The sequence below is a fragment of the Amphiura filiformis genome, chromosome 7 (genome assembly GCF_039555335.1).
Source record: "Amphiura filiformis chromosome 7, Afil_fr2py, whole genome shotgun sequence".
NCBI classification, from domain to species: Eukaryota; Metazoa; Echinodermata; class Ophiuroidea; order Amphilepidida; family Amphiuridae; genus Amphiura; species Amphiura filiformis.
The window spans coordinates 61,780,781-61,807,246 of NC_092634.1; the positions used below are offsets into that span (position 1 = coordinate 61,780,781).

General features: G+C 36.9%; 1 protein-coding gene and 1 pseudogene across 1 annotated transcript; one reads left to right on the forward strand and one right to left on the reverse strand.

Annotated features, from left to right (window-relative positions):
- Positions 1-217: 217 nt before the first annotated feature.
- Positions 218-8,734, forward strand: LOC140156515 (sulfotransferase 1C4-like; annotated as a pseudogene).
- A 10,308-nt stretch (positions 8,735-19,042) lies between these two features.
- Positions 19,043-26,335, reverse strand: LOC140156419 (transient receptor potential cation channel subfamily V member 2-like). The gene is made up of 5 exons (XM_072179369.1): positions 26,220-26,335; positions 25,615-25,733; positions 25,342-25,503; positions 24,844-24,989; positions 19,043-19,455 (listed from the first exon to the last, which is right to left on the reverse strand). The coding sequence occupies exons 1-5, from the start codon at positions 26,296-26,298 to the stop codon at positions 19,068-19,070; spliced, it is 894 nt and encodes a 297-aa protein (XP_072035470.1). The 5' UTR covers positions 26,299-26,335; the 3' UTR covers positions 19,043-19,067.
- Positions 26,336-26,466: the final 131 nt, after the last annotated feature.

Here is a 26,466-nt window from a genome sequence, read left to right on the forward strand (position 1 = left end):
TGGTCATCGGGCGTGGGTGCAAGTGCATTAGACAAGAATCAAAACTCAGTGCACGCCTTTCACTACTTTTGAATAGTGTCCATTATATTACTTATTATAAAAGTGTGTGCCATTTATTTGGCTCTTTAGACAAATGAATTTTTGCATAGATGTTGATCCGTCTAATCTTTACTCACTTTAACCAACACATCTTAATAACAAAAAATCTAATTTTGTAGCCAACATTCAATACTATAACCATGGGTAATTTCAATATCCTGCCACGTAAGATATCAGAGAAGTGACGATGGAGGTAGACATTTTTGAATCACCCTCGTACTAACTTAAGGTTGCATAGATTTAAATGGTGAATGCTAAATCTGTTGTAACCTTTGAGCGCGTTACACTGTACGATCAGTGTTGAACTTCGGACTGACAAAATTAGACGTGTATATATACATTTATGACCACTCTGACGGCTGATATAAATAATGACAATTATTATTATATTCTATACCTATGCATTTTGTAGAATGGCGACTTTGAAATCAAAATATGTTACCGGCGAAAATGTTACTTACGAATACAATGGTATTGTTTATCCAAAAACTGTAGCAGCACTTAACGAGCTGGAGAATTGGGATGTACGCCATGATGACGTTATTATTATTACGTATCCAAAATCAGGTAGGCCGACTGACGACTGATGAAGTTAAAGTCCCAGGAAAATGGCAAAGAGAGTAACATGAGTAGGTGTAAATTTCCCCTTCAGCACTTGGGTAGTCTTACAATTAGGGCCTGATTTCCCCACAGGCCACCAATTTTCCCTACAATATTCTTCATTATTATTTATATCAGGCTTTTGACCGATACAACAAAACTAAATAATTATTGTATAGTTTTTGCAAAATACCCGGATGCAATACAATATTGTTTTTAATATTGTACGCGTATACGGCCACAGTACCGGCTCACATGAGATTTTATTTATAAACAAGTAAAACTAGAAACTTAATTTGCGGCAATTCTGGATGATGAATAACCTAGGAAATATAATCCACATCTACAAATAAACCTGTATAATTTTCCGAATTTGTCTTTGGGTAAGGAAAGAGCAGAAAACAAGAAGGTCAAAAGTAAGCTAGCCTTACATTACATTAATTACAATAAGCATTGGTTAGGCCCGGTGGCTACGTAAGCTTAAATTTTCATTTTACCGCAGAGAGAAAGCCTGATATAAATAATAATAAGAATAATAATGAATGGCTTATTTTCGTGTGATACAAGAAAATATTGCACTCGTCTTCGCCTTGTGCGATATTTTTCTATCTCGTGCAATATATTCTTGTATCACACGAAAATAATCCATCCAATATTATATAATTATTATGTTTTCAGAATCTTGCTTCCTATACCTCCCTACACAGTTTAATACGCCAAAAAAATAGCATATTGGACGGATTTTGCATCCAATTTTAGCGCCACAAGGATTCTAATCCCTCGTGATTTTTAAAATCGCCGATTTTACCGCCAATTTGAACGTTTTGTAAAGAGACCGATCGTATGCGACCAAGAGCGAACACAAACGCACTGTATGAGACCATTTGCAAAATTGAAAATAAAATGCTGTCGCTGACACACCGGCAGAGAAATTTCAATAGCGACAGAGAAGGCACGAAAATACAACTATGTGGCATTTTTTTAAAAATTTGTTTACAGAACAGGGAAAATAAGAATAAATGCGGTTGGGTAAATCATGTAAATCTTCAAGCTTCGTCAGGAAATTGAATAATTTTCGTTCATTTTTCGCCAGATTGCTGAATTCGGAAGCTGTTATATTGGGCTATATTTACATGATTTACATAATTATGGCTACTAGAAGACTCGACAGGGTATGAGGTTAACACAAAAACGTTGTGTTGATATGAATTGATTTTAACTTAATAAGCTTGAGATTATCATGTTGATAAGCTTGAGATCATCATCTTGATTTTATTAAGTGCTCCGCTGAGCGATGTCATCAATGCTCATCATGATATTCACCATATAATTTATGCCGATGATACTCAACTTTACCTGACCCTGGAATCTACCCATCATCCTCAAGCTGTAAACAAGCTTGCAGCATTTCAGACGTTCGCTGTTGGGCAATCCAAAACAAACTCATGTTAAACGACTCAAAAACTGAAATCATTCATTTCCATTCCAACTTCCGTACGTATTTCGTGTTTCCGACTGTCAACATTGGCGGCACCGATATATCTCCATCAAATTCTGCGAAAGATTTAGGTGTTTTGCTTGATTACACAATTGCTGTTAAATGACCATGTTCGCAATATATGCCGGAAAGCCTCTTTTGGTATAAGATCGGCCGCATTCGCAAGTATTTAGATCGTCAATCTACTGATGAGCGCCTCGTCTACGCTTTTGTTTAATCTCATCTGGACTGCAACAACTCTCTTTTGTATGGTTTACCTGACAATCTCCTGTCATCATTTCAGAGAATTCTGCCGCCCGTCTCATTATATTACATGTACTATATATGTGGTCTCGCTATATGTTTTAGCTCCCCTGAGGGGGAGCTTTATGTTTTATTTTTGGTATGATGCTCCTGCAGCATTCTCATTCACATCATTGTACGACAACATAAACATGCTCCAGGAGCATATTTAATATGATTTGTTAAACTATACTTAATGGTCAAAGGAGCATATTTAATATAATTTGTTAAACTATAGTTAATGGTCAATTAAAGCAGCGCAGCATTTCAAAATCAGAAAACTGGTATGATACATCATGCTCCTGGAGCATTTTCATCCATACTGTACGACAACATAAACATGCTCCAGGAGCATATTTGCATATTTAATATGATTTGTTAAACTATGGTCAAAGGAGCATATTTAATATAATTTGTTAAACTATACTAAATAGGCAATTAAAGCAGTGCAGCATTTCAAAATCAGAAAACTGGTATTTTCATCCATACTGTACCACAACATAAACATGCTCCAATCTTCCTTTCAAATAATCGTTCAACGAAGCCCGGTGATTTCGATACCAATTATGAAAGCCCCTCCCCAGTTTCAATTCAAATATGGTAGCACAAAGGTATGCCACGGGATGTGACGCACTGCCATGGAGATCGGGATGGGACACTTGTCAAGAACTGAGAGGTATTGAGCACAACTGGCACGCGTGTGATAGACACAATTTAAAAGGCAACCACTCGACTTGGGCTATTGTCCATATTGCGTATATTGTCGCGTGCGGTTTGCAAATGTTTGCACATTATTTATCTAGGGAAGCCTCTTCAAATATCACCATGCTGCCAAGCTGCTTTGATTGGTCGGATGCAATATCGTTGTTGTAGTCGCTTTCACAAAAGTTAATGCAGTGAGAACACGGACGTGGTATATCATGATATAGAAAGATCGAGTGACCCAGGATCTGTACCCAGGAAAGTACTGGGAAGTGGGAGGCAAATTGCCTACATAACAGATTCGGATGGTTCATGTATTGGGTTGATTTTTAATGCTATAGTCTATATTACCAGTCGCGATCCATGGACCCGAGGGAGGGTCCAACTCAATATAAAAAAACATTAATAGTCCGACGGGCATAATATGATTGGAAGCCCTCAAACTGGTCTCAATTGATATGATTTTTAAATACATCAGGTACAACTTGGATGCAAGAGATAGCGTCATGTGTTATGAATGACGGCGATTTGGACAAAGTAAACAAACGACACACATTGCAAAGAGTTGTGTTCTTGGAATTGTTTCCTGTGCAACACCACTCTCAGGTAAGTCGCAAACCGTTCAGAGATCTGCTTTTTGCAAGTGTCGGTGTCAAGAAAATCCCCAAAGCAAATATTTGCTCAATCTCGGACCAACACTGTCTCCAGCTCGAAGCCTTTCAATTGCACTCACGTAGCTCTTCCAGTGAAGTAGGCTTTAATATGCCTGTGCATCTCTCTTAGAATTATCAAATCGAAGCAGAAAGACATGTGAAAAAAAAATCACAGATCATATAATTAATTTTTGTCAACACAGCATAATCTTTCGTCCGTTTTTACACTTTCTACGTTGATTGTACGTTAATGTCATACGTGCAGAATCTTTGATACTGGCCAAATACGCGACCTTGCTCCTTTATATACAGGGGAGTGATTTTGAATAGATACGGGCCACAGTGTAATTTACCCATTACCAACTTCAAAGTAATGCGCCATATTGCCTTAGCTCCAAAGCTGCAGCACCCATATTTATCCAACAGTCAAATATGTTGAAAAATCACTCATGAACTTTCATGTTCATTTATTTTTCAGGTTCAAATTATTGTTAAATTATTCAAATGCTTATATTTACCCCATAACGTATTTGATATTAAACATTGACTTTGTTTTATATTTTACACCCTGCTACGATTGGTACACTCAGTCAGCAGTAACTAGTGTTTATGCATGCAGGTCGCTATTAATAGAATCCATGCGTGCATAGCTGACCCCGTTCCCCCACACACACACACAGCGGCCATGCGAAAGATGGATTTTTAATGTCACAAAAAACAAAAGATCCGCCAAATTTGCAAAGGATCCGCCTCACAAGCTTCAGTGCATTCAATGCTACGATAATACACAATGTTAATTTGAGATAGGCATTGACATTCATAATTACAAAAACTAAATATCTGCAATTAAAAACTCGTGTTTTTGAACGATTTTGAATTTTATCAATGAAAATGCAGCGATGACGTCATTGGGTTAACGATTTTCCAACTGCTGATTGGTTGATTGCGTTACTGTCAGTGATCTGTGCATGCACGGTACGGTCCGTAAGGAATGATTTTTCGTATGGGTAAAATACACTGTGCGGGCGTGCGATCACATCGTTTGGAAATCGCAACCTATATAATGTCTTTTTTCAGCATCAGCGTTATCTTCGACGGTTAATGCCTAGATGTGCTTGAAATAAAGCAAATAAATAAAAATATAAAATAATAATAAGAAATAGTTTATTATTTTATCTCATTTGTTCTGTTATCATTGTAGATTCATCATGTGAAAGCCTCGCATAGGGTTTTAGACGGCAGGCCTTCTCCACGACTGTATAGAACTCATCTACCTGAATCATCTTTACCACAGTGACGTCAGATCTTAACCAAGAAACCTAAAGTCATCTACGTCTATCGAAACCCTAAGGACGCTCTGGTGTCTTATTATTACTATCATGGTATCAATAACGTGCTGCCTGAATATTCATCGTTTGACGTCTTCTTTAGGGATTTTTGTGCAGGAAAAGGTGTGTTGTGAAAAGACATTATTAAAATGAACGAACATTTTCTATTAAAAATGCAAATCTAAAAACAGGTGATGTTAAACTTAGAACTTTAGACAATGAGACAATTTGAGGTTCTTGATCGAGCCCCTCGAGGTTGTTGCTCAGAAATATTATATGATTAATATGTAATTAATAGTGGGCTACTCCAGTTAAAATCTATACATCTTCTATGGAAAACATGACCTTAATCTCCCACAAACTAACCCCCTTAAATAATGGCCATTATTCGAAAACTTATTACAAATCTGTACAATGCGTTGGAAGCTCATTTTGACACCTCATTTGATACGATAGCTCAAAAAACAATAAAACACCAGTTTATTTTATGTAGTAAGGTCCAGATTTGAAAGTTGCACTTACAACAATACAAAAACACACAGACACATTACACAGATTTCCTTAAATTATACTGAATACAAATCAATAGAGTAAATTATTTACTGCAACTTTCAAATCTTGGGTTACATTGATTTTTACGCTGTGACGTAAGTATTTAGACAATTGCTACAAATGAGGTGTAAAAATGCGCATAGTTCCACTTCCAACGCATTTTACAGATTTGTCATACAATCGCCCGTTTTTGAATAATGGCCATTATTTAAGGGGGTTAGTAAATAGAGTCATCCATTCAAGTAACCATTTGAAATTCACACACCCTGGGTGGAAGACTAAGGACATTATCTTCCATAGGGGATGTATAGAATTCAACTCGAACAGCCCATTGTCACAAAAGATATAGTACATGTAGTACTTCTATAATCACCCAAAGGTATTTTTTCTTTTGATGATCGACATTCTTTAATGCCGATCATGCTATCCAATTCAGTTTGTTATGGACCTTGGCATAAGCACGTGCTGTTTTGGTGGAAACAAAGACATGACGCCAACGTGTTGATGATGTCCTATGAAGAAATGAGCAAGGTAGGGCTTAAAGCACGGTTGTTTGATGGGATCATTTATTAGTTTTTCAAACAAAACATCATGTACAACTAAATCTTAGGCTTAAAACAGCTAAATATGATATCATGCTAATGTATAAATATGCTTTTGAGTCATTCTCAACTTTAATATCCACTCTTTTACAAAATTATTCACTTTTATAGCATTTGTATAGCTTTTTCGTATTATTTTCGTAAATTGGTGGCGCTATTTAGTTACTGGAAATCACTGTTTCAAGCTTTTAATACAAATAGTTCCTTTTATTGTTTGATAAAATATGTTTATAAAATTTCCTTGTTGCTTGTTTCACCTATTCCAGCTGTTTTAATGGCAGTATTAATTACCTACCCCTTGCAAAAAAAGAAATATGATTTAGGATAAATAGCGCCATCTATAGTTTGTATTCAGTTAATAATGAAGTCAATTCTATATACATCAAACAACCGTGAAAGAAGGGGCCTAAATTACAGTAATATTTATGGCGATGGCATATCGTTTATTTACTCGAGCGTTAATATCACCAATAATTACACTGAAATTATCACGGATGTCACGGAGAGGTGATGCATTTGACTAATCTTTTACTGCCCTTAGCTTATTACGAATACTCTTTACTCTTCGTAACTTTAAGATAATTATGTTCCTGTTAAAAGTCTCAGTTATTTACGTTGTATGCCGTTCGTAAAATCACCAGAGGTCCATTTCACTAAACTTTACGAAGTTTCGTAAGTCTTAAAATCATTCGTAACTTAATACGACAAGTCGTAAGTTCCATTTCACTAAACATACTTACAAATGGTACCCTTCGTAAGTAATAGGGATTTACTACAGGAACCCTTCGTAAAGTTACGTCTAGTATTTGGTATTCGTAACTTTACGAACGGTTACCTGAGTTACGAGGGGTTAAAAATTAGTGAAATGGAAGTTGTAATCTATGATGATAAATGGTATTATAAAGGGTACAAAACGTTTTCATAACATTAAAGTGAAAGCCCCACTTTTGGTTCAAGGTTATTTATCCATGTAAATTATGTTCTGTCTGTCATCAAAGTAACAGGTGTATTGTCAGTTCTTCTGTGGAGAACTGGTCAAGCAGGGCTTCCTAGTCTTTAAAACATTTTTGAAAACCTACTGCAAATAAGTTAAAATAATGTTATTTAAGTGTTGACAAAATATTTGGCGACAAATGTTTGCAAAAAATAGTTAACAATAACATTTTGAAAACATTTTAAAAATATTTTTGTAGTGTGTTTTCATACAAACGTTTCTGAACGTTTTCATGACCTTAATATAACCCGATATTTAATGTTACGAAAACGTTTTGGTGTTTGCTGGGAATGTCGAAGAAACATTTTGCTGAGAGGTCCAATGATTTTTAATGTTGCTCTTATAAATATTCAATGTTGCTCTGATACTGGTCAGTGACAATCTAAACAAAATATGCAATCATGAATCAACGTTGCTCATAATGTTAGCTGATAATCATTTTTTTTTTAAATCTAAATTTCCAGGACTTAAAATCAGCTGTTGTACGTGTTGCAAATTTCCTTGAGCGTCCGCTACCGCCTGATAAAATTGATGCTATTGTAAGGCATTGTTCGTTTGACAACATGAAGAAAAACCCAAACAGCAATTTTGACTCTGTTCTAGCTATGCCTACACACGAGGAGAAGAAAGGACCAAAGGAGAGCTTTATGCGTAAAGGTAAACGCAGTATATAATATAAATTATGTGACGTTACCTTTGGCGTCACCCCGGGGGTGTCACTAATGGAAATATACAGAACACTCGTATGGAGAATAATTTTAGAAAACCCGGTGAAACCTGCGAGTAAAAGTTGTAACAGTGCTTCATAAAATGTAAGAATTTGTTAATGAAGCTTCAATATTAACATTATGCTACTTCTACCAGTGATTTAGAACTAAACTTAGGCCTATGCTTCATATAACAAAGCCAAGGATTATACAATCGCACTAGGGATATTTTACAGCCACAAATAAATTAATCTGTAGAATGGAATAACTCCCGTTGCTTATACACCCCCCACACACCCACACACACACGAAATTCAAATTCTGGATTTTTATTCAATAGTGTTCCAGAAAATTGAGGCAAACAATTTGTTTTTGTGATTCTTTTCAAAATATTTATTACTGTTTTTACAACAAATCTATGTTTATATTTAGATTCATTGACTAATTTCCTTTCAAACAATATACTTCTCTCTACTTTTGTATTTTGCGTGCATTATTAAGAAGTTACAGCACTTCTAATTAATGCATTTATGAAAATGCACAGTGTCTTGGTACAAATTGCATATATTCTAATCAAACCTTTATTTTACAGGTCGTGTAGGTGACTGGCGAGACCACTTCACCGTTTCTCAGAATGCAGCTTTTGATGCCCTATATCAAGATTGGTTGAAGGACAGTGACCTCCGATATGAAATCAAAAGTCACTTGTGAGACTTATATCAGTCATTACGATGATCTTCGTGGACAAACACATTCAACAAAGTTGAACAATTAAATTTATTATTTACCATTACTGGCGGACACACGATAATTCGCCCAATAAAGACTTTTTGTCGGTGATTAAAATCACCGACCAGTTCCAAAAATTGCTTAAGTACAGACCCTATGGAGAAACCAGTTCTTTTCACCCATATAATAATAGCAATCAGATTTTGGGATAAATGTATACACAGTGATTTGGAGAAGCTATGTAAATAATCAAAAGTACATGGCTACAAATTGACAAGGACAACTCATTTTGTCAAAAATATTAATTATACAATGTACTCCATAGGCCTTATCAATAGAATAGCTTCTGGCATTTATTTATCTTCTTAACTACTCAACAATGGTCACCGACCTTAGTCAATGGACTAAATCTACAGAACTTATCTATGGCAAATCATGGCAAACTCCTTTGAGCTGCGTGAAGGATCAAGAATATTTTATATGTTTTAAATAAACTATTTAGCGGTTTTGATGTTAAAAGCAAAATGTGTTACAATAACTCGACAAAGCCATTTTGCCGATTGTCGACAAGCATGGACTAATCTTCGACAAAGACTAGTCATTAAAATTATTAGAGATAAGCTTCAGATCACAATTATTTACCATGGAATAACGTATAAAATAGTAATAATTGAGCACAAGATGACGATGATAGGTTTGATTAATAGACTTCATTTTGTAACTTCCCGACGCGTCGGATCTTGAGATTCGACAATTGTCTACAATGAAAATTCTACATGAGAGCAGCCCTAGTTCCAATGATTCATAGAACAGAACGAAGTGCCCCAAAGAAAATTGTACCAGCATTCAGATTCCGATTCCTTAATTTGAAATGAAATCATTGAAAATCGTTGTCTTCTTTACTTATTGCATTTTCTGTGTATGTGCTACGTAGCCATAATTTAAACACATAACATCTCATACACACAAACCATGACCTTTTACGGGGTTCCACAATTATTACATCTAAATGGGAATTCTGCATGCATAACAATTGTCCCATATTAACACATAGCGTCAACTATAAAAACTCACAATTTTACTTAAAATTACTAATATGTATGATATGTGAATGCTTTATATATTTATATTATCTATCTCTCACCACATTCGCGCCTACTTCATACTTACTATGCAAATACATAATTTGTCCATATTCTCATATCAATCCCATAACCAAATTTGTCCGTTGCGTCCCTATACTGCTTCATAAAATCACGGCATAATCAAAGCCGTGTATCAACACAATACAAAATAGGTATTTTCCTCATTCATTAAAATGTCAATTCATATTTTTTACATTATCTTACCTTAATATCAACAAGATCGATCTTCTAATGTTTACAGTTATTTCAATCTTTAACATGTAATGAAGTTTCATCCTAAACCAAATTTATAAATTTCAAATTAAAATTCAAAATTGAAGTAGGCCTACCAGTTCCTGACAAATATTTATTTTTAAATGTCTTTAAACTTTGTTCATTCATAAGCTTTTTAAAGATGTTGAGTCCATTGTAAGAAATACATTATTTACACAAACACATCCGCACCCACGCCCCACAACATTTTTTCTACAGTTATACAAGCAACATTTTTCTTAATACAGGATGTCCCAGAAAGAACTGTATCGTTGGAAACAGATGTTTATGGGTATTTTAAGGTATAAACCAAACATAACTAAATAAATGATGTGGTTGAGGAATATATCAGCTATCACACACTTTTGGAATTTTGACAATTGACCGCTCTGTTTTTAACTTTACGAAACTACCTATTTTCAATCCGTTCCACGGAGTCAAACATCTATCAATGACAAAAGACTACTCATGCGCTGTTGATGCGCAGTGATTAGCACTCCGAATACAGATCATCTCATCAATTGATATTTGAATCCGGGGAAAGGCATAAAAACGAGGGTTTTTCGTAAAATTCCTATATTTCAATAAACGGTGTGGTCAATTTTCAAAATTCAAAAACAATTAAGTTTCCGACGATACAGTTCTTTCATGGACACCCTGTACACGGTTGTTTGATGTGATCATTTAGTAATTGTTATAAAACATATAGACTTGGACAATACCAACAGCTATCACACTAATATACAAGCATATTTTTAGCTATTTTTAACATTGATTTCTATTTCTCTATTAAGTTATTCATCTTTTTCTAATATTTTTATGGTAATTGTTATTCTCTAAACTGTACATTTGTGTGCTAATTGGGGTGCTATTTACATATTTTTAATTTAAATTACCTAAATAATATAGGTTATTCCTTACATTTCATGATAATAGGTTTTCTGAAAATTGTCTGGCCACTTGTTAGTCTTTTTCTGATGTTTTGATACTATTATACAAGTGTCTATCCCTTGTAAGGATGCAAACAAGATAGATAGCGCCATCATTGTTCAATTTTACTTAAAATTATTACAGTTTTACATGCCATCAAACAACCGTGGATAACAATAACATAATATTCTTTTTATATTACACCCGTTAGTTTATTTTGTCAGGGTATTATGATATAGCATAGTAATGATTTTAAATTTTACACAAATTTCTCTGATTAGGTCACCTAATTTAATAGTTCGTCTTAAAGCCCTTAAAAACCTTATGTGTACTGCGATTTTTACTAATGCGCGTGGGGCTTTGAGACGAACTATTGAATTGAGATGGCCGTACTCCATTGCATAATAGTTTTTATTTTGCGGTTGGGAATATTTTACAATGATACTGGTCCATGTTTCTGGTATATACAATCTACCAGTTATTTTGACAGGATTGGCTAAATTTGGAAAACAAAATGTTTTCATTACGTCATAAACCTTTCGATTTATCTTTTAAAAAGTCACAGGGGAACTTAAGGCTTATGAATCCTTCATTTTACTATATATATCTTTAGCTGCAAAGCAGTTTTCGGGAATTATCTATCTCGTTTTGCCCGTCTCCTACAGAGACAAAGAATCCGCTCAGCTACTTCTCCTCTGCTTCGACACTTTACTCATAATATAGGGCTACATCGAAATCCTTCTAATTGTCTCAATCATACGTTTCCTCTTGACTCTCCTTTCATCATTCTTCCCCTTCTTCACTGCCTCTTGCGGTTGCACTTTGTTCGAGGTCTTCCTTCGTTTGTTCGTCGTCATCGTCATCGTGGTCTTCTTCCTTTTGACTCTCGTCGGTTTCAAGCTCTTCTCCTTTTCTTCATCGCGTCTTGTCGTTTCCATTTCATCATCACATATTTTCTTCGTCGTCGTCCTGATTGCTTTCGTCATCATCGGACTCGTCATCTTCATCAACATTCATATCCTTTTCATGTTCGTCCGACTCCTCTTCGTTCTCTTCATTGCTGTAATCGATTGTGTTTGGTGGCTCAATTCGAATGATTTTTGTTCCAGAATGTATCTTTATTCTGTATTCATGTGACGAATATTTACGTCCTTTAATGTTTTCTGGTCCATCAACTATGAAGTTAGTCAGTTTTATCCATCTTTCATCCTCCTCCATGCATTGGTTGACCTGTTCAAGTTTAGCGAGCTGACTTTGAACCATGAATTTACCTCCGAAGCATCTTGCATCTATATCATCACCTTTTTTGTCACGAAATTGAGCAATAAATGTAAAACGTGTGTTGCGCGTGTCTTTAATGCTATCTACGTCAATCAGTACAGCAATTAAAGCTATTAAACCAAGATAACACTCATTGAAACAGCTCAACTGATTAAATCGGATCTTCTCTGGCTGTGCACATGTGACTGTTTTCATGTGCGATATCGCAATAAAGTTTGCGTATTATAGCTTCAGTTGGGTAACCGATTATAAAGGAAACGAAAGGAAACAATGGTATGTGTACTTTTGTTCACGAAATGAGACAAAGACCTGCTTTTTGTTAACCAGCATTCTTCAAAATGAGCAACATAATGATTGTTGACTTAACACGGTTTGGAAATAATTTCTTCATATTTTTGGTGTTATCTGTCGTTTACATATCCTTCCTAAAACACAAAAGTGCGACCCTCTCCAAACATCTAAATTAGCTAAAAATTTAGGACATGTTACAAAACTTTATTTTCTAGAACCTATTTAGAATAATTTAAATGTAGCTTTTACCTTTTTTGTGGCATCCTTCAGAAGTGAGCGGTCCGATACCAATATTTTCGGTCAAATCTCCATTCAATTAACACGGGGAGTTGGCTAGCTATGCCTTGCCCTCACTCATATTTTACAAAAGTGCGACCATTTCTGAACATCTAACCTAGCTGTAATTTTAGGTCATGTTAGAGAAATATATTTGCTAGAAGTTTTGGAGAATAAATAAAATATTGGCTGGTTATTTTTCACACAGTGATGTTAACTAGGCAAGTGTCCATTCTCCCAACATACATCATTTGTACAGGTCACGCGTCAATGGTGAGAGCACTGTGTATTGTGTATAGGAAAACGGACAGTAACTGCAGTATGATCTTTATAAATTTCCACTGGTGAATGTAACCGATTGATTGAAATTCATGAATTGGCAGCATGGTTCATTTGATTCATTAGTGCATGTTCATTGGTTCTTGGCTAAACCCTTACTATGACTATCCTTCACACAACATACACAAAACAACAGATTTTGGTGTGTGTTTCTCGTTTGCCAGCAATAAACCGCCATGCTATGAAAGTATAGGATATCATGTCTACTCTAATACAATAGGGCAGCTACCATAGGAATCAACGTGATAACTAGGCGGCTGCACAACCTAAAAAAAAAAAAAAAAAAAACTTGAACATTTTTTATTTCTTATATTTGTTGAACAAGAAAATCTGAGGGCATAGTACTTGGCCCATCCCATGCCAACCTGGTGTTGATTCCTACCTTCCCGCTATAAACAATCTTAATCGACCAAAATCCCACCCGAGACTAAAAGCGGCTTTAAATACAAATTTGCTATGGTTATAATAGTCCAGTCAAAGTGGGTTTTGACTCGCCACTAATTGCAACAGAATTTTTTTCACTCCTATGAATGTCAGAGATGTCCCCTGAACAGCATACAAAAAGTATACTAAAATATACTTGGTGGAAAGGTAATTTTTTTTTTTTTTTTTTCATACAGGGGTCAAATTTCAAAACCGCCCCAATCATTTTAAAAACTATACCAAGGAAGTTGCTTTATTGACGTATGGTCTAGGTCTGTCAGGGAATCGTCCCACCCCCTCCCCTCGTATAGAACGGTGTTCCGACAACAATTACCCTTTTCCCGCGACACATACTACACTTCACCCAAGTGAAGTGTTGAATTTAAGCCATACTCGATGTGAAACTGGTTTAGCTAATTCAAAATGAGAGAAATATCCTTTTGTGTAATAAGCCTCGTGAAACTAAAAAGCGAAACAAGATGAAACATTGCTGAAGGGCACAACTTTTTATGTAAAAGTCATATACTTATGCAAAACTTACCGGATACAAAAAGAAACGGCTGTAACTTTGGACTATATGCCTACGTAGGTATAGCCGATCAGCAGCACGGTCATTATCGGTAAAAATGGCGCTAGAAATCCCCTTTCTCTAGAAATGGTCGCCTATTTGTTTGTTTTAGATGTGCAACGTGATCACAGATACTATACTCAAAGATTACTGACTCAAAATTGCACAGTAATGTAACACTATATGGTGAATCCAGGGGGGGTCGGATACGATATCGCCTGTTTTTTGACGTTGCCAGCTTTGGTGCAATTTTGGCCCGATAGTATGGGCCAGGAGCATATGGAACAGCATGTTTGACTTGAAATATTTTCAATTTAAAGAAAAATATTTATAAGTCAAACATGCTCCTGTACCATATGGTACAGGACCATATGGTGCAGGACCATATGGTGCAGGACATATGGTGCAGGACCATATGGTGCAGGACCATAATGGTGTAGGAACATATGGTCCTGGACCATAATCGGTCCAAAATCGCACAAAAAGCACGCGTCGCCATTGGATTAACACGTACCCATGATATCTTCACTAAAATAATCCTTTAAACAGGAATAGAGCGAGCAAATGAGGAACTATCAAGATAAAGGTGTAGTTATGATAGTGATAATACAGTGTTACTTCGATTTTCATTTGTCATCATTAGGAGAGGAGTGAAATTTTGATTGAAACAATTGATCTAGTAAAGTTGGTGCACTCAGAACGCAGGACAACCGATTCTTTTGTTCTGCTTGGCTCACTCAGTCATTTAATGAGGCAATACAAACGATCGGATTTGGTGTTGAATTGAGCAAAATTTTGAGTTACACCTTTTCAATGTAAAATTCATTTTCTCGGCCAAATGAAAAGCAATAATTTTAATTTTGTCAGTAAATGTCAGGAAAAACTGTAATGCTTGATACTGTATTTTTTTCAAATCCTAGTGTTAAACTTAGGCGTGAAATTCAGTCATTTAGTGTAAGATTTTCGATTTTGATAGGCTTAAACTCTTTTGGATCAACCTTTTAGCTTTTCAAAATAATATAGTTCGGATTTTTCCCAACTTTCTAACGCACATCACCGTGAGCGATATATCATAGTTTTGTCAGAATTTCCGTTTTGATTTCACCAATTTTTACTGCCGGCTGAAATTTTTTCAAAATCAACGCGTGAAATCTGTAGCATTGTGGATCGATATCCCTGGGTTTAATAGGAAGACCGGCATGTCTACAGTGTTGCCAGAACTTCAATATAGCAAAGAAATTCCCAGGCATATAGCGCTCCTATGACACTGATCAGTAGACATTGATCATGTTCCGATAAGGATCTTTCATCACGTGAGTGATTAATTATTTTGATTTCATCATCACCGTGATCATCGGACCAATGTGTTGAAATTTGCTTCGCCTCAAAACAACTTTGCCCAACAATCTTCCATGCAATTGGGCAATATTTTAAACAAAACTTTCATTTACAAAACATAAATATTACGCTGTATGTTTTATCAAGCAAACTGAAGTGGAACACTCTTCCAAATAACCTTCGTAACGTCCCCAGACTTTCGTTATTTAAACGCCAGCTTAAAACCAATCTTTGTAAATTGATTGTTTTTATGTTTGTTTGTCAATTTCGTGCTTTACGCGCTTTGAGTTCTTCATCGGAAGAGATTGTGCCTTATAAGAACCATTCATTATCATTGTTAACTTAAACAGGTTTTTGTTTTTAAACAAAAACCTGCTCAAGCAAATATTTAAAATTGCTTGCCTAAAAACAGAATAACTTGGATGTTAATACTTGACCTAGTGTTTCAATTGTCATGAAGGTGACGGGGTATGGTGCCTTTTGTTTGTGTTTGTTTGAAACTGCTTTTGGAAACCCACCGCAAGTCATATAGCAGCCAAAACAATACCAGGTTAAACATGGAAGTTTATAAAAACCTATTAAATAACCTAAAGGAAAAAAAACCATTTGTGGCAACAATGAGCCTTACATTGAAAGTCATGGTTAAAGTGTGTTGAGTACCACCCCAAAGTTTCCCTACATACACCCCCACTACCCACCTCACACACCTCTGCACCCATCCCACCCCATAGGCCTACATAATATTACATACTGGTACATAATAATATTTATATAGCACGACTATAGCTATACATTTAGGTATAGCGCTAAATTATGACAAATAGGGTTATAGGCCTACATGTCAAATTAAAAACAAACCCGAACACAAGTCTGAAGGGTGTAATGAAAATCCCCTATAATAACACGCTAATTTTTCTAGGTTTGGACCGTGGATTTTCCCATGGACCTCAAGCGTGCGTCTCTTAATACGGACTAACCTAGGTAAATAAACAAACAAACAGACAAAATGGTTTTCATAATCATGGAATCCATATAAATTGTAATTGCAGGATATCACGGGAGCAAATTTCCAACATTCACCTCAAAATTGGGGATTTGGGCTACCAAATCGCTGGTCGGGCAATCCTTGCTTTCAATGGAAAAGGGACTTGGATGACAACAATTATTTCTGCTGGTTGCTCTCGAGATAAAAGTACTGAGTTTGACATTTTCGGAGCATGAAGGGAAAAAGGGTAAAATAAAAACGGAAATTCTGACAAAACTATAATATATAGACCCACACGATGTGCCTTACAGAGGTGGGAAATATCTTTCTTTAGCAAACTATATTATTTTGAGACGCTAAAAAATGAATTCCGTAAAAAGCTCGCGGGCGAACTTAAAAATGTCACACTAAAAGACACAATTTCATGCCTAATTTTAACACTAGGATTTAAAAAATGTATATCCAAGCACTATGTTTTTAACTGACATTACTGAAGAAAAAAATATTGCTTTATATTTGACCGAGAAAATTAATTTCATAGCAAAAAGGTGCATCTCTGAATTGTGCTGATTTTAACATGTATCGATTGACTTTTAGCGCGACTAAGCAGAACAAAAGAATCGGTTGTCCTGCGTTCTGAGTGTATTGTCAATATAAAATTGCTGGCCGAGTGATGAACGTCCTTGATCGTAAAGTGTATCCGATTTTTTTTGTGGTCTTATTATTCGCTGTCGTAGTGCACGTTAGTAACCATTGGCTACTGCTCGAAGCCTGGGCTTATACACCTGTTCCGAATTTTGATATGCCATAGGGGTCACTCCATATGAAATCAAGGAGGCTCCCCACCTGACCCCCTCAGATTTGCTTTATATTTTAGTCATAGGTTGTACCTGTAAAAATATTAAAACCTGCAAATTTGAGGTCTGTAGCTCTTACGGATTTTCTGTGGCAGTCATTTAAAGTTGGAGTAGGTGGGTCTAAATTTGGACCCAAAAGTTGCCCTTTAAATAAATTTCATCTTTGGGAGTCTGTGCCTTCTTTATAAAAAGAGAGAGAGGTCTGAAACCTTGTATACACACTAACTGCATGCCCAATTTGTCAAAAAGTAAAAAAATAAAAATTTCTGTAATTGCGCGTTGTGTCACGGGGTCATTAAATATGCAAGAAAAAATGTAATGTTTTGTAAACTGGCAAGTTTAGACCCCCTAAATTGACATTTTTTGTCAGATTAATAACTATGCATCTAGTCATTTATTTTCAATATTGTGGCCATTTTGACTTCTAAGCCTTCCGAATTCGGCACATTTGGAGTACATGCAAGCCTGGGCTTATACACCTGTTCCGAATTTTGATATGCCATAGGCTTTGTGTTGTGATCATTTCGATCAGTGGTTCGTAACAAAGAAAGCGTGATCCAGTTGGCCTAGCAACGGTCATATTGTAACGTGCACTACGACAGCGAATTACAAGCATGGGCGTCAATCCCGCACGGTTCAGTGTTTGATGTGGTCATTTACTCATGTTTCTAACAAAAACATAATATAATTTTCAATTATAGACCTTTGCAATACCAACATACACACATATATTTTTAGCCATTTCTAATTTACTAGTAGATGTTCTTTTCTTTATCAAATTGTTCATCTTTTTCTGCCTTTTTGTGGTAATTTTGATTCTATAAACTGTATATTTGTATTAATTGAGGGCATTGTTTCATTCTATTTTAAATTCAATCTAGCCCAATAATATGAGTTATTCCTTTCATTTAAAGGAGGATTTCGTGATCCTAGCATCCTCTTTTTATGATATTTTTCAGTAGATATCCACGAAAAAGCTTATTTCCAAAATTTCAGTTGATTCCGATTTTGCGTTTGCGAGTTATGCATGATTATGTGTATTACACTGCTCCATAGACAATGTGTTGTAATTTCGTTCTGGTGCACCAGAACGAAATTCAAATTTGGCGATATTTTTGCTAAACGAATTAATCTGCAAGAAATATTTGGTACATAAACATTATGTAGGCAGAGGTATCCAGTGGTGTAAAAATCTCAACTTTCTTTGGGAAAAGTGGGGGGATGAGGCTGTGGATCACGAAATGCCCCTTTAATGATAAAAAGTAGTTTCCTTGCTATATGTTACTCAAGACGCGTTTAAAACGTTTATAATCTTTCAAAAATATTTTTGTGATTGCTGGATCAAAAATGTGGCCTATGTTAATAACCAGTGCGTGGCGGCACTAGGAATTTTTTTTTTCGGGGGAGGGACATTAGCTGGGAGGGGGCAAACTGAATTTCAGGGGGTAATCGACAATTTTTGCGGAATATTGCCGCAAATAGTGGACATTTTTGTAATTTTGAGTTTTTTGCCTTAAAGGAGTGGGGGAGAACTGGGGGTGGGGGAAAACTGGGGTGCCCCGTAGCGCCGCCACTGTGTATAAGTAGCGCCGCCACTGTGTATAAGTGTAGGCCTATGAGTAAAAGTGTTCTAAGTTTAGAAAATACTTGTATCCTTTTTGGATTTTGAAGTCTGTGCTGGTCTTTCATTCCAATATACACGTTCGACAACTTTAGTAGGCCCCCCGGTAGGCCCGAGCTGTAAAAGTTCAAAATATTCCAGCTGTGTCGATTTTCGAGTATCACGTTTTTCCTTCTTAGCAGTGGAGGCAAATTGAAATCGGGGGGATCCAAAAATCTGGACTTTTGGCATTTTTTGCCCTAAAAAAGGTAATTTTCGATGATTTTTGTTTTTGACTGGAGGGTCGACCGGGGAAACGTGGCTCAAAAGCTTCTTAGCTTTCCAATCCTCGGTGACTTTAATTAAAAGCAAGAATCTTGGCTCCACGAAGCTATTGTTTGTTTTTGAATCCTTCCGGCTGTTGCTATAAAGAAAAAACAAACAAAAACAAAAGTAGAAATAAACATTAACAATTACGTCTGAAATTAAGCTATACTTTACTTTATTTATGTAGTTATTAATTAATTATTAAATATTATTAATGAATAGATTAATTATTTGTCTTAAACGTGATTAATTAAATGTCTTAAACGTGTTGTCATCTAAATTCATTTTCACTTTTTCCACTCAATCGTCAAATTCACTTGTAATTCCAGCTTGACAAATCATACAAGGGAAACGTACTTTTCTTTTTAGAGGTAGAACCTTTTGGAATAACCTTCCAACTGATGTTATGCAACCTGTCAACTATGAGTGTCAATACTTTTAAATCCAATGTAATAAGTAATAATCTTTAATTTTGTTTAATATTTCTATTCAAGTTGCTATTGCTATGTTGAATTATATTTACTATGTTAAATGTTTATATTTTGTTTGTATAATTTTAATCAGGGTCTCATGGGAGACCAGTATTGTATTACTGAATTGAGTAACCCTGAATGAATAAAGATTTACTACTACTACTACTACTACTACTACTACTACTACTACTACTACTACTACTACTACTACTACTACTACTACTACTACTACTACTACTACTACTACTACTACTACTACTACTAATTAATTAATTAAATAATTAATTTAATTAATTCATTATCATCAGTCGGCAGTCTCCAACTGTTGCGATCTTGGGCAAGCGAAACAATTTTGTTTGGCTGCAGCATCCTTCAGTATCTCCCAGGAGGTGCTGTACATACTGTAAGTACAGTGTCTGCGGCCGTCCCCGTTTCCTCTTCCCATGTGGTGGAATATAAAGGGCATATTCTTTCACAGGTTCGTCATCTTCAAGACGCAGTATATGGCCGAGAAATTTGAGTTGATGAATCTTGACTCTGGCAACCAGTGGAGTGGTATTGGTCAGATTGTAGATGGTTTCATTTGGGATCCGATCAACACGCTTGATGTTTAACATAACTCTGTAGCAAAATGTTGCAAAGGCATTGATCTTGTTTTCCATGTCCTTGGTGATTACCCATGACTCGCACCCGTACAGAAGGATAGTGACACAAGTTGTCTCAAACAGCTTGATTTTTGTTCCGATTGGCAGGGATGGGCTTCTCCAAAGGCGTTCCAGTTTCCAGAAAGCGGCCCAGGCTAGTGCTTTTCTTCTTTTTAGGTCTCCAACACTAGAGCCCATCTTGGAACCCAAGTACTTAAAGTCTGTGACATGGTTGATGGTACTACCATAGACTTCAAGTGCTGGCTGGGCGTTACAGTTTGCAATCATATATTCTGTCTTAGGTGCGCTGATGACAAGGCCTAGATCTGCTGTTGCAGTCCTAGTAAGCTGTGACTGGGCCCGAGCTATAGAAGATTCCAACAGGGCAATATCATCAGCAAAATCCAGGTCATTCAGCATCCTAGCAGGATACCTGCTTGACCAACGTGGGTAGGTAACAATTCCAGCATCAATTCCAGAAGTTGATTTCTTCAGGAGGTAGTCTACCAGGATAATGAACAGGAAAGGTGCCAACACATCACCCTGAAGCACTCCAGTTGTTACTTGGAAAAGCTCTGAGATACTTCCATCTACCATAACGGCACTACTGGAGTCCTTGTAGAGCACCTGGATGACATTGACCACAACCTTTGGTATTCCATAATGCCGCAGCACTGAGAACAGGACGGACCTGTGGATGGAGTCAAAGGCTTTTTTGAAATCCACAAAAGTGACTGTCAAGGGAAGTTGGTACTCCTTGAAGCCTTCCATGATCCTCCTCAAAATATGTATTTGCTGAGCACAGCTTCGACCTGATCTAAAGCCAGCCTGGTTGCTTCTCAGTAAAGGATCAATGTGAGGTCGAATCCTGTTCAGAAGGATCTTGTTGTACACGTTTGCGGCAATGGACATAAGCGAAATACCGCGGTAGTTTGTCATGAGAGACAAGTCACCTTTCTTTGGCAGAGGAATGATGACATTTGTGACCCATTGACGTGGCGGTGTCAGCGTTGAGAATACTTCCATACAGAATTTGAGAATCATATCAATCATGCTATCCCCTCCTCCCTGAAGTGCTTCAGCAGTTATAGCGCAGTCCAATGCTGCTGCCTTGTTGGTCTTCATGGCTGCTATTGCTTCGACTACTTCTTCACGAGTTGGGGACTCAGTGATAATAGGAAGATCTTCAACAGCTGGTGCAGGAAGTTCTGAAGCTGCTGTGCCACTGTCGTTGTTAAGGAGTGAGCTGAAATATTCCTTCTATTCCTCAAGCAGTTCATGGTCACTGGTTGGGGCTGATCCATCTCTCTTTTTTACTTTTACCCCTTTCCTTGAGTTCTTCCCAGAAAGCGAGTGTATGATTTTCCAGGTGGTGGTGTAATTCCCCATTTCATCGGCCAGCTTCAGGTCTTCCATCTGCTTATTGAGTGTAGCAAGCTCATCAGATTTGATGACGAGACTTTAAAATGGAGTACCGCTTTTTGGCCTCATCCCTTTCAAGTTTAAGTCTGATGGTTGCATCTGATACCCAACTTGGCAGTCCGCATGGCTTTTGCTTTCCAATAACTTCCTCAGCAACCTCACGAACTGCTGTCTCAAAGGTCTCATACCTATCAGAGATGGGTGTGGCATCATCCATGCTCAAGACCTGGAATCTGTTTGTTAGTTCCAGCTGAAATCCTCTTTTGTATCAGGATCTTGCAACTTCTTCCAATTGAATTTTGGTCTCCTGCAAGGTTTTCCTTTGCTTGTTCGCAAACTGGCAGCTAGACGGATGCTCACAATACGATGATCGGAGTCCACTTCTACTGAATTGTATGCTCGACAGTTGCGGAGAGAATATACCCACTTGCTGTTTATTAGAATGTGGTCTAACTGTGCATGGGTTGATCCAGCTGGATGGGTCCAAGTCCAGAGACGTTTCCTGGGTTGGGGGAATCTCATTTGGGCCGGTCTGAGGTTGTACTCCTGGCAAATGTTGACCAGACGCTCACCATTGTCATTGGTTGAAACATGGTAGCAGTATGGACCAATCACCCAAGGATGGGAAAGATGACTATCTGTTCCAATTCTGGCATTAAAATCGCCGAGGATGAGATGGATGTCGTGCCTTTTCTTACCATCCAAGTGGTCAGATAGAGATGAATAGAAATCCTCCTTGTCAGAAGATGTTGAGCACTCAGTGGGTGCATATACAACAGTGATGCTAAGCTGAGGGTTACCATGGAATGTTACAAATAGTATCCTCTCGGAAACAGCTTCAACACTCTTAAGACATCTGTGAACATGCTTGGACAAGACCAGACCCACTCCTCCATGCCTTTGCTTGGTAGCAGAACTGTATACTATAACCGAGTTCCTATCGTCTGACCAAAGTTCATCAGTTGGGCTTGGTGTAATGAGACGATGTTCTTGAATTCCGGCAATGTCAATACCTGCATCAGCACAGCCCATGAATAGCTGATGCATTTTCCCTTGTTATAAGTAGATATTACAAGAGGTTTGAAGGTAGACAGGCGACAATAATCAGGGCCAACAGTTCGTGATGGTGTGCCGAGTTCCCGCTGGTCCGTCATGAAGTCAACAGTAGACTGCCGCTCATCTACTCTCGGAATTTTTGGAGATTTGCTTGTAGTTTTCGTAATCATTGAGTTGCAGGGAATTATTTATTATTAGTCCAGTCCCAGCAGCTTCACGGGTGATCATCCCTGTTTCAGCTTATTTCTGGACAAACAGCAGCCGAGATCTACCAATATGCAGTAGTTCGCCTCTGATCTGGAACATGTTGGCCAGTGTTGGAAGGTTGACCAATGATGACATGTTCAACACCAGCCTATTGACCGTTGGGAAGTAAATCCTCCTCTTCCGCTCTTTGGCCCATGATGAAAATTCGGAGCCATTGAGATAGGCTACTCCAATATGAAGAGAATCACTACGTCCTTGTCCCCTTAGAATACTCAAGAAAACAAAGATAGAGCTTGATGTTCATGGCAAGAAACCTTGGAACTAAACTAGCTCTACCAGAAAAACAGCACCCGATCTTACCGAACTGTTCTCCAGCAGTTTAAGGACAAACTCCAACCGGAACATAACTCACAAGTGCTCTTAAAAAACCTGGTATTAAACCTAACCTAACAAATGCCACGAACACCAAGATATGAGTGACTAAAAGGGGAAAGAAATGAGCAATATCTCAACATGATTGTGTCGCTGGCTGTACTGTCTACATCGTTGCAGTAGCAAAAACAAATGGCCAAGACATTTGAACATACTGGCCGTTGAACCTGATGGTTTCCTCCGCCCTAAAGCTGGCATGTTCAACAACTGAGCTAGGAAGGTAGAGGAAGTTCATTCCCTCACTCTGGTAAAATACCAGCCCGCACCTGAGAGCACCCAAAGGGAAATCCAACACCAGAAACAGCATGTTAAACACTGATTCTTTGCAACCGGGGTTGCAGGTGTTGGCAAAGGTAATTTTCAGCTCCCCGACACTGCAACAGTGTCTCCCTAATTAATTAAATTAATTTAATAGTAATTAAATAAATGATGAATTAATTAACTTATCATTTATTAACTAATTTTTAATTTTTTAACCTTATTGCTTAATTTCTTATTTTCTTTCTTTATATTTAATTTTAATTATTTAAATTAATTAAGTAAACTAAATAAGATTTGCTATATCTATGGGAAACATTCTCTTCAATCATACCAAAGGAGCATCTGCATTTTTCTAGACCTCACTATTACGTCATAATCTGATTGCAGCTATGGGAGAAGCCAGTCGCGTAGTTTTCCTTTTGAAATAGGGGGATGGGGTTGGAACAAACTGAAGCATAGTATATCCAGCCCCTTTTTGCGACAAAATAAGTTCACAAATGCGCTCAATGTACGCGAAAAACTTTGCCATATTGAAGATGAAATAGTGGAACAAATTCGCGCGAAGAGCGCAGGAAGCCAGAAAACCACGCGTACTGGTGTCAACATGGGGTGGGGAAGATGAGTGTATTGACTCAGGGGCATAGCAAGAGCCTCTGGGGCCCATGGACAAGGAGCAATATACGGGGCCCTTCTAACATCTTCAAGCCCTTATTTAATCACCTGAAGAAAAAAACCCCATAAATATGAGGAATTAACAATTTAGGGGTCTTCTATAGAGCTAAATTACCAAAATCAAGAGTCTTTTGTAGCTTTATTTTGGTCAAATGTAGGGGTTCTTTCGGAGCTGCGAAATCCAAAAAAGGCGGGCTTCCTGGGGGAACAAACCCGTATGGTCATTTGTCTAAAGCCCCCTCCCCCGGTCAATTCGACGTTGACCTGTCAACTTTATGTGCACACTGGGTAATATAATGGTAATTCCTGTCAACTTACACGCTTTCATATTGAAGACAAGCTTCCTCACGAGGTGAGTTCTCATTTGTCGTATCTCTTGGGATAGTTTGGCTATATTTACATCGGTGTTGGCTGAGACTTTTATGGCTCATAGCACTTTCCATGACGAGAATGATTCTTGCCCACTAATAAGAAAGGTAGACAATTAATAATAAAGCTGGAGTACCAGGCAACACAATATTTTATTCAATATAATATACGACACACTTTCCATTTTATTTGTCCTTTTGTCAATTTTCTACTTAATTTCTATATTATTTATGTTTAATTTCTATTTCATTTCTATTTAATTTCTTTTTAATTTCTATTTCATTATTTTTCTATTTCATTTCTTTCTTTCTTTCTTTCTTTCTTTCTTTCTTTCTTTCTTTCTTTGTCTTTCTTTGTCTTTCTTTCTCTTTCTTCCTCTCCATTACTTATCTGTTCTCTGCTTTTCTTCATTTTTTGTTTCCATATAACAATACGATGTAAACTAACTTGTCTTTTTGATTCCATTGTAGCTCGGTCTTTGACATCATGGTAGGTTTTAGCCATCATAGCTATTAGCATATTGAGAAGCAAAATTGGAGCAATCACCATGAATATTGCGAACAACCCAGTGGCAAACCAGTTCAAACGACTCCGTTTAAATTCCTTGTACTGTTAAAAAAATAAGAGGTATATATAAAGAATAAAAGAATAAGAGTGAAATAATTATGATAATAATATCTATAGACATGATAGATATTGTCATAAAGCATGTGAACTCACATCAAAGTTCCCTAATGTCATTCCGAACAGAGAGAAGACCGCCCGCCAAGGCACTCCAAAACCCTCGTTTTTGATTTTGTTGTCGTGATGTTTACTCTCAAGAAACAGAAAATACAACGCTGCAAAAAATATAAGTAGATAAAAATCAGTCAATCAATAAATAATTAATAAATAAATGAACAACAGTTTTTATATTAACCAACGATGATAATGAAGGTGATTAATCGAATTATTTTATTTGACATAAACATTTTTATTATTATTTTTTGATTTCAAGATGATCATAATAATGTATTTGATGATAATATTCGATGATGATAAGATTATGATGAAGATGACGATAGTGATGACGAAGACGATGTTAATGGTGATGATGATGATGATGATGATGATGATGACGACGACGACGACGACGACGACGACGCCGACGACGATGATGATGATGTTGATGATAATGATGATGATGATGATGATGATGATGATGATGTTGATGATGATAATGATGACGACGATGACGTTGATTATGATGTTGATGACGACGATCATGATGATCATGATCATAATGACGTTAATGATGATGACCAAAATCTTAGACTATAACTCACCACTGGCAAATGACGCTACAAATATTGTCATAATGATCATAAATCTAAGAACATCTCCTCTTAGCATCTTCCCTATCATCACCACGTACGGACCAAATGTCTTTGTCCCGCTAAAAAGCAAGGACAGGCAAAAAATAAGGAGGTGGAAATGAATGAAAATGGACAGAGATCTACTCTTTTTCATTTATAGACAAACATAAACTTTTAGTTCGGGTCACCAAGACGATTCCCAGTAACCAGCAATATA

What these genes read in the sequence shown, in the direction of transcription:
- LOC140156419 (XM_072179369.1), bottom strand. Translation starts at nt 26,298, where the DNA reads ATGATAGGGAAGATGCTAAGAGGAGATGTTCTTAGATTTATGATCATT. An exon ending in TGTAGCGTCATTTGCCAGTG is followed by an intron (nt 25,734 to 26,219) that starts GTGAGTTATAGT and finishes TATTTTTTGCAG; the next exon opens with CGTTGTATTTTCTGTTTCTT. An exon ending in CAATGGAATCAAAAAGACAA is followed by an intron (nt 24,990 to 25,341) that starts GTTAGTTTACAT and finishes CTTTCTTATTAG; the next exon opens with TGGGCAAGAATCATTCTCGT.